The following is a 14,821-nucleotide window of genomic DNA, read 5'->3' as shown; positions in this document are numbered from 1 at the left end:
CAATGCTTGGCCTTTTTTAATGGTTCCTCTGCTAACGCATTCTATGTTTAAATATTATACTGCTTTTGTGCAATTTCGCTATTAGGGAATTTCCTAAAAGCCTTTCAGTCTGAAGTTCATCTGGTGTGTTGATTTTCTGGTTCTTAGGAAAAGGTTTTTTTTTATACTTCCATATCATGAGGGCAGTCTCAGAAGCCTTCCCCTCTGTAGTTTTGTCCCTAGAGGAGAAGGACATGACCTGTTTTGTCATTTCTCCAGGTCCGGCTGGGTGGTGGTGGAAACCCAAAGACAGACAGACTGTGCTGTTTGCTGAGAGCTGACAGTACACAATTTGGATACTCGGCTGATCCCAGCCAGCAACAGGAAGTCCCACTTCGTGTCCTACTTTAAAGCCCTTTGCCAAGAATGCAGAGTGACTTTAGTTTGCATTGGTTAAGCTGCAAGGACCAGCACATATTTGGGCAAGTTAAGTGAGCATGGGCAGGTACAAAGAAGCTGCACTGTCCCTACCTGATTCCAGCTTGTCTATCTGCACACTTACCAGATACAGCAGCAACCCAGAGCTAGAATCTCAGGGAAATGGATTACACAGGTTTAAAAAAAAAAGAAAAAAAAAAATATATATATATACACACACACACACACACACAGTAACGTAAAAACACACTTGCATTGATATTAACATGTGTTGAAGGGAGTTATGGTAGTTCAAAGATCTAGACCCACATTCTATTCAAAGTTCTCATCTCTTTGGAGTATGACTTTGAAATGTTACCTAACAGTTTTCTGATCCTCTTCCTTCATTTGTAAAGTGGCATTAATCAGGATTACTTATCTCAGTGGGTGGTTATGAGAATCATATGGGCTGTTAAAAGTTCATAGCTGCTAATGATGATATACTTCCTTTGGGTTGTTATTCTCAAAGTTTGTATCTTTCTAATCCCTGCTTAGAGCTGTAAGTCACAATTGGTTCTTTGGGTTCCTGAAAGAATGAATGGATTCTTGTAATCACCCAGTTTTTTCATAGATGGCTCAACCTCTCATTTGTCTTATCTGCCCAACAGTGTGCCATGTAAAAAGTGCGTGGTGGTTGGTAATGGAGGAGTTTTGAAGAATAAGACATTAGGAGAAAAAATTGACTCCTATGATGTAATAATAAGGTAAATATTTCTCATTTGCTAAACTGGAATTGTTTCAAAAGAATGTGCTTTCCTACTTTAGTGCAGCTGTGTTTTAAAAGAAGGAGCTGCTTTGATCTTTTTAAGTCCATTATACAACCTTGTCTCTCAGTTGTTGGCTAGAGTAAGCCTAGATTTCAGATCATTCACTTAGCAAATATTTTTTAAGTTCACTTAATATGCTAGGCAGATCTAGCCACAGGGGATATAGCAGTAAATAAAAAATGTTCTTGTTCTTTGTGGAGCTTACATTCTAATGAGGGAAGAGAACAGTAATTAAATAGGGAAATATAATAATAAATGCTGTACATATAATTAAAAATACATGATAATGATTGAGTGGCTACTTTAGGATGGATGACCACTTTGAGAAGGAGACAGCTAAGCTGGACTGAGTGACCTATCAATGTGAGCCATGTGAAAATTAGGGAAAAGCAATGCAGACAGAGAGAATGTTACTGTAGCTCCTCAGAAGCATATGATCCTGTGTTTGAGAGAAGGAGTGAGAAAACTGGTGAGGTAGAAGGGCAACAGGCTTGGGGAGAGAGGTGGGCAAGGAGCAGGCTGTGTAAGCTAGCATTAGAGCCTGGATTTTACTTTATGTACAGCAGGAAGTGTTTGAAGATTTTTAAGTAGGAAAGCAACTTGATCTGCTTATGTGGTATGAACAGCTGCAATATGAAAGGCAGGGGTGGAAATGAAGAGGCCAGTTAGGTTGCTGTATACAGGTAGATGATGGTGACTTGGAACAGGGTTGTTTTAGCAGAGGAGGTAAGTGGATTGATTGAGACGTTTTGGAGGTAGTGTTATCAGGATTTGTTCATGTATTAGATGTGAGCAGAGATGGGAATAAAGGAACCAGGGATACCTCTCCTCAGGTTTTCAACATAAGAAATTGGCTGGATAGTGGCACCATGTATTGAGTTGCAGAAGACTAAAATAGGAGCAGAACTAGAGGAGAATCAAGACTTCTGAATGAGCTTGTTAGATTTGAGACGCTTATTAGATTTGCAGTGGATAAGTCCAGTAGGCAGTTGGATAAACAGGTTAGTCTTGATGAGCCTATAAGCTGTATTTAAACCATAGAGTGGGTGAGATTTCCCAGGGAGAGACAGAGAGAAAAGAGGGCCCAGAACTGAGCCTTAGAGTCCTCAACACTTAAGAGGCTGTACTGAGAAAAAAAGTGAGTAAAGCGGAAGGAGAAGATCCACCAGTGAAGTGGGAAGAGTCAGGAAGGGGATCACAGAAGCCAGAACACAGTGTTTTAAGACAGAGGGAGGACCCGCCATGTCCAGTGCTGGTGAGAGGCCATGCAAGATAGAAACAGAGTTCACTCTTGGATTGGCAGCCTCAAGTTCCTAGGCACTCTTGACAAAGCAGGCTTGCAGGCATGATGTGGGGAGAAGCCCCACGGGAGTGGGCTGAGGAGAGAATGGCAGGAGAGAAAGTGGAGAAACCAGTATAGACAACTCTTGAGAAATTCTGCTGTGATGTTGAGAAATGGGCTATTAGCTGGAGATGGTTATGGCATTGAAGGGGGATTTCCTGTGTTGTTTTCTTTTATAAAGCTAGGAGCTTCTAGAACATATTGGTACACGGAGAGAAATGAATAAAGAGATTGGTGTGATAAAAGAAAGAGGGGAATGGGGTCCAAAGCACAGGTGTTGTTGATAGTTCATAATGAAAAGATCAACCAGGATTGTGGTTAGACAGGTACCAAGAGTCCCATAGATGGAGTGGTGGGAAAATGAGGACATTTCTGTTTTCTCATTGAAAGGTCAATCTAAGGTCATCATCTGAGGTAGCATTGGAAGAGTCTTTGAAGAGCAGGAATGCTTCATTAGGGGAAGAGGGTGGTGGCACTGCATTAGGATGACCTGGCAGTGCCTGGGGATTTTGCTGGGTTACAAACTGACATCATCTTATTTTCTGTTTCTTATCCATTTTGAGGAAGCTGTGAAAACTTATCCATAAAACAATTTTGAAACACAAATTTCTTTATCTATAATTGTCAAAAATCTGATCACTAGAACTATAGCAAGCCCTGGTGGGAAAATGCCACGGGCATATTAGAAAGTCATTTCAAGTGTTAAGACCGTGGTCTTATTACAGAGTCAATAGCAAAGGGTAAAATAGTATTTATTCTCCTAGGGAACAATGTTTTGGAAACAAAGCACTCCTTTTAATACCATGCCTCATAGTGTGTGCAAAATAGTGTACATTAACCTTGGCTTGGAGCATACACAATCCCAACAGATCCTTTGTGGCTCTTTACTTAGTTCACTCTAGCAATAGATATTCATTTGGTTGTGGTTGGGTGTATGTAATACAGCAATTTTATATTGTTACTTTATTTCAGAGCATAACGGTTTTGATGGGTCTTCACCTTCAATGTGATTCTTGCCTGTCAGTCACTTAAGACACATGTCCACCTGCTACATGACTGTGTAACGTTGGGCAAGTAACTTTCTCTCTCTGAACCTCAGGCCTCTTATCTGTAAATTCAAGGGGTTTTGTTGGAATGTTTTCCAATTTCTCTTTTAACTCTAGCATTGTAGTTCTTATGTTCACATTTGCTTTGTTTAGCTTTCAGTTTTCCTAGAGATAAGACTCAATCACCAGTGACCACCACAATTAATTGTCAAATACAAACACAAGTTTCTGCTTTGATCAGTTAGCTGTTTCATAAAAGGGAATTATTTCCCTGGCAGTTACATGTGAAAGACTGACTTGCCTTGTGCCTTCAGAGCACTGGATATGTGGCTGACGGTTTGTCTCACTCTGAAACCTCCTGGAAATGAGGTAGAAATGGCTCCTACTGCATACTGGTTTACATATCTTGTGTTTTACAATCCACAGAATGAATAATGGTCCTGTTTTAGGACATGAAGAGGAAGTTGGGAGAAGGACAACCTTCCGACTTTTTTATCCAGAATCTGTTTTTTCAGATCCCAAACACAATGATCCTAATTCTACAGTGATTCTCACTGCTTTTAAGCCACACGATTTAAAGTGGCTGTGGGAATTGTTGACAGGTGGCAAAATAGTAAGTTGGCAAAATTCATCTGCCTTCTAATTGCCTTCATTTTTTTTTCCATAAAAAAAGACAATTACAAAATTTTATCTTTTTCTATTCTTATTTTATTTCAGAACACTAATGGCTTTTGGAAGAAACCAGCCTTGAACCTGATATATAAACCATATCAAATCAGAATATTAGACCCTTTCATTATCAGAATGGCAGCTTATGAACTGCTTCATTTTCCAAAAGCGTTCCCCAAAAATCAGGTACGTATTTTTCTTCGCACTTTTTCAAACAAAATCTCTGGCTAGTGTAGAACAGGGGACCCCTAGGAGTCTTGGGAACTATAAGAACCAAGACTCATGAGGTGGCTTCTGAGGGCCTCATCTGAGTTACTTAAATGAGATATCTGTGAATGTTATCTTGATGTTTTTTCAGGTTGCAAGCAAAATAACCTTTAGTGAAGATATTTTTCTCTGTCCTTGTCGGGGCCCTTCTGGGGTCTCCAGTTGTACACCCAGATGGCCCATCTGATAACCTCGTCTTCAGTGTTCTGCAGCAAGGGGGCGCTAGCGGGCAGACTGTGTGCAGCGCGCAGGACTAGTTTCAGGATAGTGGCATGGCTTTTTGGCTAAAAAGCGTGGTCTGAAGCAATCTGTAATAGAAATAACACAGGAAAACCAGGGGAAAGGTGAGGAAGGACAATAAGGTAGTCCAGAAGTATTTATGCAGCCACAAAGGAGAGACTGGCACTGAATTCTCAGAAAATGGTAGTTACAGCAATATTGACAGTTCTTGAAACTCCCAATTCTTTAGTTAAATCTTATTGACTATGACTTTTGTAGCCTTGTTTGTCTACAATCTCTAGATAACAATGCCTAGATCTGTACAGTGGCAGAGATGTGGTTTTCATTTGAAGCTTGAGTTACTGTGTAACATACTATCACAGTTGAAATGAGGGCTTTTCTTTCTCTTTTTGTAATTAGGGGAAATCCCAAGAAACACACATCTTTAGAATGATTTTTTAAAAATCTAAAGTATTACATGCTTAAAATCAAATAACTTACAAAGGAATATTTTTAAAAGGACCTCTTTCTTTCCCCTAAGTAACTCACATTATCTTCAGAGATATTTTGCCTTTTGTATCCTTCTAGACTTTTCTATGTATTTACAAATGCATACTTTTTGTTTGTTCAATATAATTGCAACTGTATCATAGATATTGTTCCACTGTTTCCCCTCTCCATTTAATGATTCCCCTATTTAGAGACATTTAGGTTTGTGCCCAGCTTTTTCCTCTATAAGTAACAGAAATGCTTGTGCTTACAGGGATTTTCTACACACTTCTATGATTTCTGCAGGATAGACTCCTCAAAATGCAATTCCCAAGTCAAAAAAAATAAGTGTTTTAAGTTTAAACCCCGTCTCTTAGAATTGAGGAAAGGACAGATTCTTAGTAATTTCTTAGTAATTCTGAGGTGAAAAGGACAGCTTCTGAACCTGTGAGATTGTTCTGTAACTTTTCAGCTCTTATTTTCCTGAGAGGTAAGATCAGATTTAGCACTTGTGTTTTGTTTTAGGTAGCATCTTAACTCCAATAGCACAAGAAGACCCTGATGTTACTTAGAGATGGTACTATAACTAATTGTAACTAAATTAAAGTTCCAGTAGGACATGGTATCCTGGGAGCCAAATGAGGACACAGCTGTATTTTAGAGATCATTCAGGTCAGATGCCATCCAGAGCTTGAGTACACATAATAAACCGTGGTTCTGGAAACAGGGAGGTCACACTGGTGATATGAACTAGAATAAAGAAAGGAAGAAAACCTGTTTGAAATGGATTAAAGAGAATGTGGGACACAAGCAGCAGAAGCAAATCTTGAATGGGGTTTTGCTAGAAAAGAGAGCAAAGAAATGGTTGGGAGAGAACATAGGATCAAGGACAGTTTTTTTAAAAGGGATGTTTGTGTCCTGGAGAAAATGATTCAATAAAGGAAATATTGCTGCTGAGGAGGGAAAGTGGATAACTGTAGAAGCAGAGAAGAGATTATAAGTATGGTGCACTCACGGAGAAGTTGGCTGTAGGCAGAAACAGAGACATTTCATCCCTGTAAGAGGAGTGTGTGCTGAAAATGTAGGTCAAGACGAAGGCAGATTTAGAGTTGGGAAGATGATGTAGTTTTTAAGTGATAGATTGTTTTCTTAGAAAAATAGGACTGAATTGTTAAAGTAGGAAGGAGGCTAGGGCTGTTGGAGGACAGAGAGGAATAAAATTGTCATCTTGGAGTGTAGGAATGGAAATTTACTAGGGGATATAATTGGATTGCTGGACCAACCAAATGCCGGCTTGAAATGCTGGTCATAAATGTTACATGTGACTAGGCAAGTATGTTGTTTTCTCTTGCCCTGTTCTGTTGCGTGGGTGTGGGCTTAACCAGGATTAAGGTTCTGTCAGGCATAATACAGGTTCTGTGGTTGATAGGTGCCGGAGGATTGAAGGGAATAAGTATAATGATGAAGTGATGAAAGAAGTACAGGCCAGGAAGAGGCACAGGAGAGGGAAACAGTGATGAGGTCAGTGAAGTTGCATGGATGAGTCCTAGGTCTTGAACCCACATCATGTTTCTCGCCCTCTCTTTCTTCTTTCTCTGAAAAAAAAAAAACAACAAAAAAACAAAACCCAAAACCGAAACAAAACCAAAAAACAAACCACAAAACCCTTTGATATATTTTGTTTCTGCCTTTGAAGGTCATCCCACTGAGAATTAAAACTTCAAATGCCATGATCCTGCTGTCAAACACCTGTTATAGCATATTTTCTGAATATATATTTAGTGAAAGCGATGTATGATTTCTTTGTTTTTAAATTAATAAGGATCCAGTTGATACTGTGATGTCACTACACATACATCTGGAATCCTTCTTTTCTAGTCAGATACTTACTTCAATTTATCACTGAAGTTACTTGGTTAGTCTTTCGCTTGAGCTAAATTATAAGATTTATAAGATTAGGCCACCCACATACGCTTTGGAAACAAGTATCTCAATTTGGATTTTTAAAAAATTTTAATTTCCTTTCCCAGAAACCCAAACACCCGACGACAGGAATTATTGCCATCACATTGGCATTTCATATATGTCATGAAGTTCACCTTGCTGGTTTTAAATACAACTTTTCTGACCTCCAGAGTCCTTTGCACTACTACGGGAATGCCACCATGTCCGTGATGAATAAGGTAGAGTGTGTGTGTGTGTCTGTGTGTGCACGCGCGCATGTGATCTTTGATTTTTAGAGTTGGAAAGCTTATTTCCTCTCTGCTCATCTTGTCATTTTACTGAGGTTAGAGCTTTTGAGAGGTTGAGGGCTTGATAAGGGTAACAGAGCTACCAAGTGCAGAAATTATGGCTCAAGTCCAGTTTTTGCTACAGGAGCAATTCCCAGTGTGTGGGCCTCAGACCCTTGGGAGAATCTCAGTTACTGTCAAGTAGTCAAACCCATATAGGGATCATGCCTTATCTTAGATAACTGTTAACATAGTTGCACTGTTTAAATATACATACAATCTACTGTTGGAGATATTACAAATCCACCTAAAAGCCGTGTCCATAGTGATTATTTTCATGGTTTTTTTTTGTTGTTGTTGTTAAGCAAATAAGAAGGGCGATAACATTTTAACTTCATGAAAGAATCTTTATGGCCAGAAAGGTTATAATCTTTTAATAGCAGATCACGCTTCTCTTGAATTAGGGACCAATGGTAATTGATTTGATCCTTTAGATTTTCATGTTAATTGGGAAGGAGTTTTCTATTTTCCTAATTCTAACTTGGATTAGTGGTACATCACAAGTGATAGGATTAAGATATTATCTGTTATTTTTAATGTTGAAATATGGTTCCTCTGAAGTATATGGATATATCCCATGAAATCACAGTCCCCTTAAATCATCACCACTAAATGCTATGTGCGCTGAAGAAGTGTATTATTCAGGTTAGATCTTAATACCAACTTTTTCTGCCCTCTGCCATGATGTCAGACAAACACTTGAGTAGTTTAAGAGTTGGGAGCCTGGGACAGACTTCAGGCTCGTTTCTTCTCAGCCTAATATTTGCTGCAGCACATTTGGTATTCTGGTCATCTATAGAACAACATATTAAAACACCTTCTTAAGGAAAATTAGGGTACCCATCAACAGAATAATTTTTTTAAACCCGAGTTGTCGTTGATTTTATGAGTGATCAACCCGTTTGAATTTACAATCTTGGTTTCTAGACTTCTATCATGATTCAGTAGACCAGGGGATGATGTGAAGGAGCCTCTTAATTAGATGATGGTTTAAGTGGAAAAAGTGGGTTTTAGGGAAAGATCTGGCACAAGAATAAGCAAAGAACAATAAATTAGAAAGGTTAACAAAAGTTAAGTCCATGCCGCTTGTTACATTTGAGATTTTCATTCAGACAGAAGCTTTAGATACAGCATATTCTAGTGCTGCTGTTACCTGAGATTGGGATAAATGGTGATTTTATTTTACTTTTATTTTTTAGAGTGCATATCACAATGTGACTGCAGAGCAGCTCTTTTTGAAGGACATTACAGAAAAGAACTTTGTAATTAACTTGATTCAAGATTGACCCTACAGAGAAGATAATGCTAACAGTACAGTTTTATTTTTATACTTCAATTTTTAGTTTATTTTTAAATGTATTGTTACTTACAAGACATGGTGTATATTAAGTCTGTTGCTGCCTGGTGATTCATAACCACCAGCTTAATTTCTGTGACTATATTTAATTTATGAAAATCAAGAGATATTAAGATATCAGGGAAATAAGTCGTAATTTTGTTTTTTTAAAATAAGCTAGTTTCCTGGGGTGTTTTTATACATCTTTTTAGTTACTTCATCTTAAACTTTTGAAGGAATGTGACTTCCTAGTAAGTAAGGGAATTTAAATTCACTGCAACAAATTAGAGGACAAGATGGCATATTTGGCTACTATAAATTGGGGGGACTTGGCATGTGGTTGTACCTTGATGTGGCAAACTGGAAGAGTTTCAGGTCTGTATCTGGATGGCTGTTTAGTTTCTTTTTGTTTTATTTAAGGAACCTGATTTGAATTTTAAGCCAGCTGTGAATATAGCAGTGTGGATAGTAATGGAAATCTTAAGATCATAGTGGTATAATTAGGCTTTTTGTTCTGTAATTGTGTAAACCACAATTATGATTAGTAATTAGGTAGAATGAAGATGGTATTTTTTGTGGAAGGAAATAGGCTAAATATGAAATTCTAGATGAGTAAATAACCAAAGAATGCAGTTACTAAAGTCTTGTAACTGCATTATTTCAAAGAAAAAAAGTTTATACAAAGAAGCCGAGTTAGACATGCTCAAGGAGAAAATTCTTAAACTTTGTGTTATCTGGTTTAATCCATTAAATTTAAAAGTTTACTATTTGAAGTAATCTAGAAAGATGAATTAGGCACAAGTAAGTAACCCCGTAAGAGTTAAGGTGTTTTTGGATTTAAATGTATTTTCCTCTCTCACTTTTGAAAAGCTTCCCTGGCTATTTAGGGTTCACCAGAGAAGAATCCTACAAGCTGCAAACAAGCCAGTCCTACCCATGTGGTGAGCTGGCCTCCCTCCCCATTTTAATGAGTTTGACTGAAGGCTATGGTGGGGTGGGGTGGGGTTTACATGGAAAAGAAGAAGGGAAGAGAGCAGAAGTTGTAAGAATGGTGGAACTAAAAGCTATTAGAAGAGGTATGAGTGGAAAGAATTAGTGGAACTAAAAGCTATTAGAAGAGGTATGAGTGGAAAGAATTAGTATCTTTTGATTAATTATCACTAGGGGACATTGATGTTACTGAAAACCAACCTGCCTCTCTAAAGCAAGTGTACAAAGGGTGAAATATTAGACCAGAAACAGGAATAAATGAAGTACTTAAAAAGCAGGGTAAGGGGAGAATACTAGTACTTGATTTAATCCAGGTCTAAACATGAAATGTGGATGATGTTCTGTTAATAGCATACATTTGCACAGTACCAGTTTCATGTGATTCTTCTAATGACTTTGAGGTGGAAAAGACAGGTATGTATGAGACTGGAGCCCACTGTTCAGTGTGACCTTTTCCTCCTACCACACAGCCAGAGCCTATGGCTTGGCTTTTGAAGTTCAGTTTGATGTTACATAATTTCAGCTTCAACAAGGAGACTGCGGGCTACAGAAAAAGTCAACATCAAAAACCAATGGTGGCATTTCCAAATGTTACTTGTGAGTACTATAATATTGGCTGTAAAATTTTCTGACTGATGTTAAAATGGAGGAAACTGGCAGTTTGTGTAGTATAAGGGAGGGGTACAAAACTCAAGGTGGTTTTAGTTAAGAAAAAAATCATCTGAGCAAGACACATATATACAATTTATTAAAACACATGAATACATTAAAATCTCACTGTTTATACAATCTAAATTCTAGCAACATATACAAATACTGAGTGACTACAGTACATGCCGAGGTAAGAAAAGTACATTCTTGGAGAATATCACTGACACTCAAGCCATTTTTATTTCCAATATGTATTTCAATGTGTTTTGTTTCCACCCTTCCTAGTGCCAGAAAGAGAGAGAAAGAGAGAGAGTGAGAGAGGACGAGAGAGAGAAAAGATGAAGAAACTAGTCACAAGTTGGATTAAATGAGAATTGGTGCCACACGTGACCTAAAGAAGTATTTTAGTAACCATCCAACTCTTATTTAGATTTTGCAGTTTACGGACTTCAAGTTCACAACTGAAAGGCAGAGCTAATAGGTAACTTGTTTTTCAGGTAGAGCTTCATTGACTTCATTAATATCTCTTTTTAAAAAAGTCTGAAAAGCATAATCTATTTATTAGTTCTTTCTAATTGTATCACCTGGCATGGTGTTGCTATAGCCCTTTTGCCCTCCAGATGACAATGTGGAGCCAAGGTAGTAAGATCAAGCTTTATCACTTCCCATAGAATTGTAGCCACATTCATATTTAGATAAGCTCATTTTCTGCCCCTCCCCCTGTGGGGGAAAAGGCAGGTGTGTATACACATCATCATATTTTCAATTACTGTAATATCTCTACTAGAACCATTTCATCAGTGAACTAAACCCACTGTTCAATGCAAAGTGCAAATAGTGAGACATGAACTTAAATAACTGGACTAGACCCTCCATATAATAGGATCTATTTGGATTTACAGCTTTTAATAAAATATAAATCAGCATTCACAATATCTTATCTTTAATGTGCTGGTTCCTAAGATCAAGTAACAGTGAAGTCAGTGTAATTTTATGAAACATGTAATGGCCACACTTGTTGCATTATTGTCTGGTTCTATTTTTATAATTGTATCAACAGGAAAAACATTTAATTCAATAAACTACAGTGATTTAAGTCTTTTACATGTTTCAAGCAAAGAATAAAAATTCAAGGAAATTTTGTAAAAAATGGTTGCTTTCACATTTTCAGTTGTTACTTGATTGTCTCCAAAGCTGTATATATATCAGATATATAAATGTAGTTTAAAAAAACACCAAACTCCAAAACTCTACTATGAAAACAAACTAAAAGTACAAAACCAGAACAACCCTTTGTATCAGGCTCAGCTCTTCATTTGGAAAGTAAAATATATAAAAGTAGTAAAAACTAGATATTTGTAAAAATCATTGGCAGTTCAAGGACAGCACAGTGGTAACATTAATCAAGTCTTAAAGCATACATCATTTAAGAAAACATTGACTTCTCAAAAAAAAAAAGGTTCATGGGAAAAGTAGGTGTACACAATTACACAAAAAGAGCAAGTATCTTTGGGAAAATGAAGTCACTGAAAACATTTCTCTTAAAGCTTCAGGAATATGACTTTAGGAAAAGTATATTCTCTCTGTACTAAGGATGAATTAAAAAAATAAAGCAATTGGTTTACTCTCTTCCCACCTGAAAGGGGATGACTGCATTAATACATGTGCTTTACACACTCATATGTTTTAATAAAGTTCAACACCTGTGCTTTTTGTTTCAAATATTTTGAAACAAAATATGTATTGGTTTTTCTATGAATAAAATTATGCCTCATAGTGTGTTTGGAAAAACAAAAGCAAATGAAAATAAAACCAACAAAGTCATTCAAGTAGAGGGCAGGGATGCTGTAGAAATAAACAGTCCTATTCTGAAGCAATGATTTAGATTACTGATATACTCATGGAAGCAACAAATAAAGACTGTTCACCTTTAGTCAAATTTAGCAAATTTTGGCAACAACATAATCTTGGTGGCCCAGGCCAACAGGAATGACTTGGACCTGAGGGAAAAGTACATTTTAATTAAGTCTACAAATTAAGGTTTATAGAACTTCCAGCTTATGTCATGTTGCCAATCTAGACATTTAAACATGGTTTTTACATTACAGGCTGGCAAACTGCAGATGATTTCTATTTCACCCACCTAAAACTAGTGCTGGGCAAGTGGTGACAAGTTGCCCAAAGATATCTAGAACTGCACATGAAAGGTCACATGCTAGGATATTATACCCTCTCTTCCTTAGTAGGATACAATTTAGAGAACTACTCATGCCTCTTAACACACAGACAGGGCACAATCACAGAGCTGAAGAATACATGTTGGGTTTATAGTTTACTTTGGAAAACTGAAATTAAAGTTTCTTTTTCTTTTTTTAATTTGATCAAAACTAAAAAAATACCTTAAGATTCAAAGAATAATCTACCTACACATAAAACGAAGGCAAATTCCGGTTACTTTTTTTTAAAGGTGATTTATATGACTTCTGAAGAGTGATTTTGCCTTTCACTCTGATAAAATAAGTGAGTCATGTTTACAGTGTCTACTGGGAAGCCCTCAACTTTTCACAACTCTCCTAGGAAAAACTCCACTGCAAATAAAGTTGGAGGGGAGAGAGAGGATCTCTTATAGCTTTTCTAAATTGCAAAGTTCCTGTTTCTACACAGAGAGGTAAACTTAAACATTTGAAGAATCACCCCCTGAAAAAACTCAAAACGTTTTATAAACACAGGAACAGGGCTGGCCACCATGGGTCCCAGGCGGAACAAGCAGGGATGAGACCAGGTCACGTACCATGAGTGTCAAAAAGTGAAAATCAATCACCCTGCTCATTATAAGTCAGTTTCACACCTAGAGCTCTCCTAAGGAAAAATGGTCAAGTGCATATGACTGCAATCAAAACAATGATTATATCATTCATTATTATTTTTTCAAAATCCAGGAAGCAATATAGGACTAGGAGAGGAGGAAATCATGGCAGTACCCACCTTTCACAAAGAGCAGAATTTCAAGCCATTAGACATTTCAAGAACAGTACCATGCATTATTGCCAGTCAGGCTTACAAAGCCACCTCTTGAGTTCATCACATGTACCTGCAGCATTGGTAATAAATACTCTCAGTGATTTTTAATTTCTTTGAAGTGCATAGTAGGGAGCTTTTTCTGTGTTAAAGTGTTTTACAGTAGTAACAAACAGGATGTTCAAAACTTAACAGGCAAGCAGTAAGTGTGCCACAGTAACACTTTTAGAGCAAGATGACAAGATTAGTAGTTTCCTGTACCTCGGTCATCACATTTTCCCCAACCACATTCGTGACAGATATGTAGTACATTCTATATAATACTACCACTAATAGGGAAAAAAAGGCCATGTGCTTTAAAACGATGCTTTGTAAAAAGCAGCATCACCTTCAAAGGATTCCTTTAGAAACACCACTGTCACCATCCCTCCCTGTTCCTGATACCTCCTGCGTGCTCTGTGGCACCTGGTACACCAATTCATCTGGGGCACTGGGACCTGGCTTCCCACCTTTCGGGGTATCATACTGGGCCCGGGCCGAGCAGCAGCTGTCAGTCCTGGAGAGGAGAGTGTTGTATGTTCCCACTGAAGGAGAAGGTTGGTTCCCTGTAGCTTTGAAAGTGGATGTTGAGGGCAGACCAACTGAAGCTGTGGTGTGCCCTGATATATCCATGATGATCGGGGTTGCGTACTCTGGCCCAGTGATTGGGAGTGGTTCAGCGTAGGCATGATAGACTTCCTGCACTGGGGAGTTGTAAGGATCGAGGTCAGCATAGCCAGTTTCTTTTCCTTCTTCTGGTTTAAAGGTAGACCTCTGATGGAGTGTGCCAACAATTCCTCCCACAAGTGGCTGTGCATACTCTGTGGACATTGCAAAAGACAACAGAAAAGTTATCTCACTCATTTAGGGCTCATACAATCTAGGGTGGAAGCCTCAGGCTTATACTAAAAGCAAACAGTTCTTCATGGAACTTGTTATCAACATGGACACTGTAAGAACCAACTTCAAAAATTAAAATTATAGATGTTAACCTTGTACAGCACAGTAATAAGTTAACATGCCAGAAAGCCTCATTCATGTAATTTTGCATAGCGTTTGTATACGTTCTTCAGATATATGGACAATATTTCACTGGAAAAAAATTTTTCCATTATTTGAATATGAAATATAATTTCAGAGGAAATACTTACAATAAGTACATACCAGGTTACTATGATGAAACTGTAAGGCTTGCTGTGTCTTTCCTGTTCACCTTTTAACATCTCTATAGCCCCAGTAAA

At 37.8% G+C, this 14,821-nt stretch overlaps 2 protein-coding genes across 8 annotated transcripts in view; one reads left to right on the top strand and one right to left on the bottom strand.

Moving 5' to 3' along the window:
* ST3GAL6 (ST3 beta-galactoside alpha-2,3-sialyltransferase 6) overlaps positions 1 to 12,247 on the top strand; it is a 75,860-nt gene extending 63,613 nt beyond the window's left edge. For all 7 annotated transcript variants that reach the window (XM_090276134.1, XM_090276105.1, XM_090276126.1 and 4 more), the window contains 5 exons: positions 1,065 to 1,160; positions 4,038 to 4,224; positions 4,329 to 4,466; positions 7,286 to 7,438; positions 8,746 to 12,247. In XM_090276134.1, coding sequence (XP_090132260.1) covers positions 1,065 to 1,160; positions 4,038 to 4,224; positions 4,329 to 4,466; positions 7,286 to 7,438; positions 8,746 to 8,832 — 661 coding nt within the window. In that variant the 3' untranslated portion in view covers positions 8,833 to 12,247. The remainder of the gene's footprint in view (positions 1 to 1,064; positions 1,161 to 4,037; positions 4,225 to 4,328; positions 4,467 to 7,285; positions 7,439 to 8,745) is intronic.
* A 451-nt stretch (positions 12,248 to 12,698) lies between these two features.
* The window catches only part of DCBLD2 (discoidin, CUB and LCCL domain containing 2), a 106,611-nt gene continuing 104,488 nt past the window's right edge, over positions 12,699 to 14,821 (bottom strand). The window contains exon 16 of the mRNA XM_090276100.1: positions 12,699 to 14,401. Within this exon, the coding sequence (XP_090132226.1) occupies positions 13,932 to 14,401 (470 nt within the window). The 3' untranslated portion in view covers positions 12,699 to 13,931. The remainder of the gene's footprint in view (positions 14,402 to 14,821) is intronic.

The sequence above is a fragment of the Furipterus horrens genome, unplaced genomic scaffold (assembly GCF_987537825.1).
Source record: "Furipterus horrens unplaced genomic scaffold, mFurHor1.1.pri manual_scaffold_1, whole genome shotgun sequence".
In the NCBI taxonomy this organism is placed as follows: Eukaryota; Metazoa; Chordata; class Mammalia; order Chiroptera; family Furipteridae; genus Furipterus; species Furipterus horrens.
This window is presented reverse-complemented; position numbering and strand designations above follow the sequence as displayed.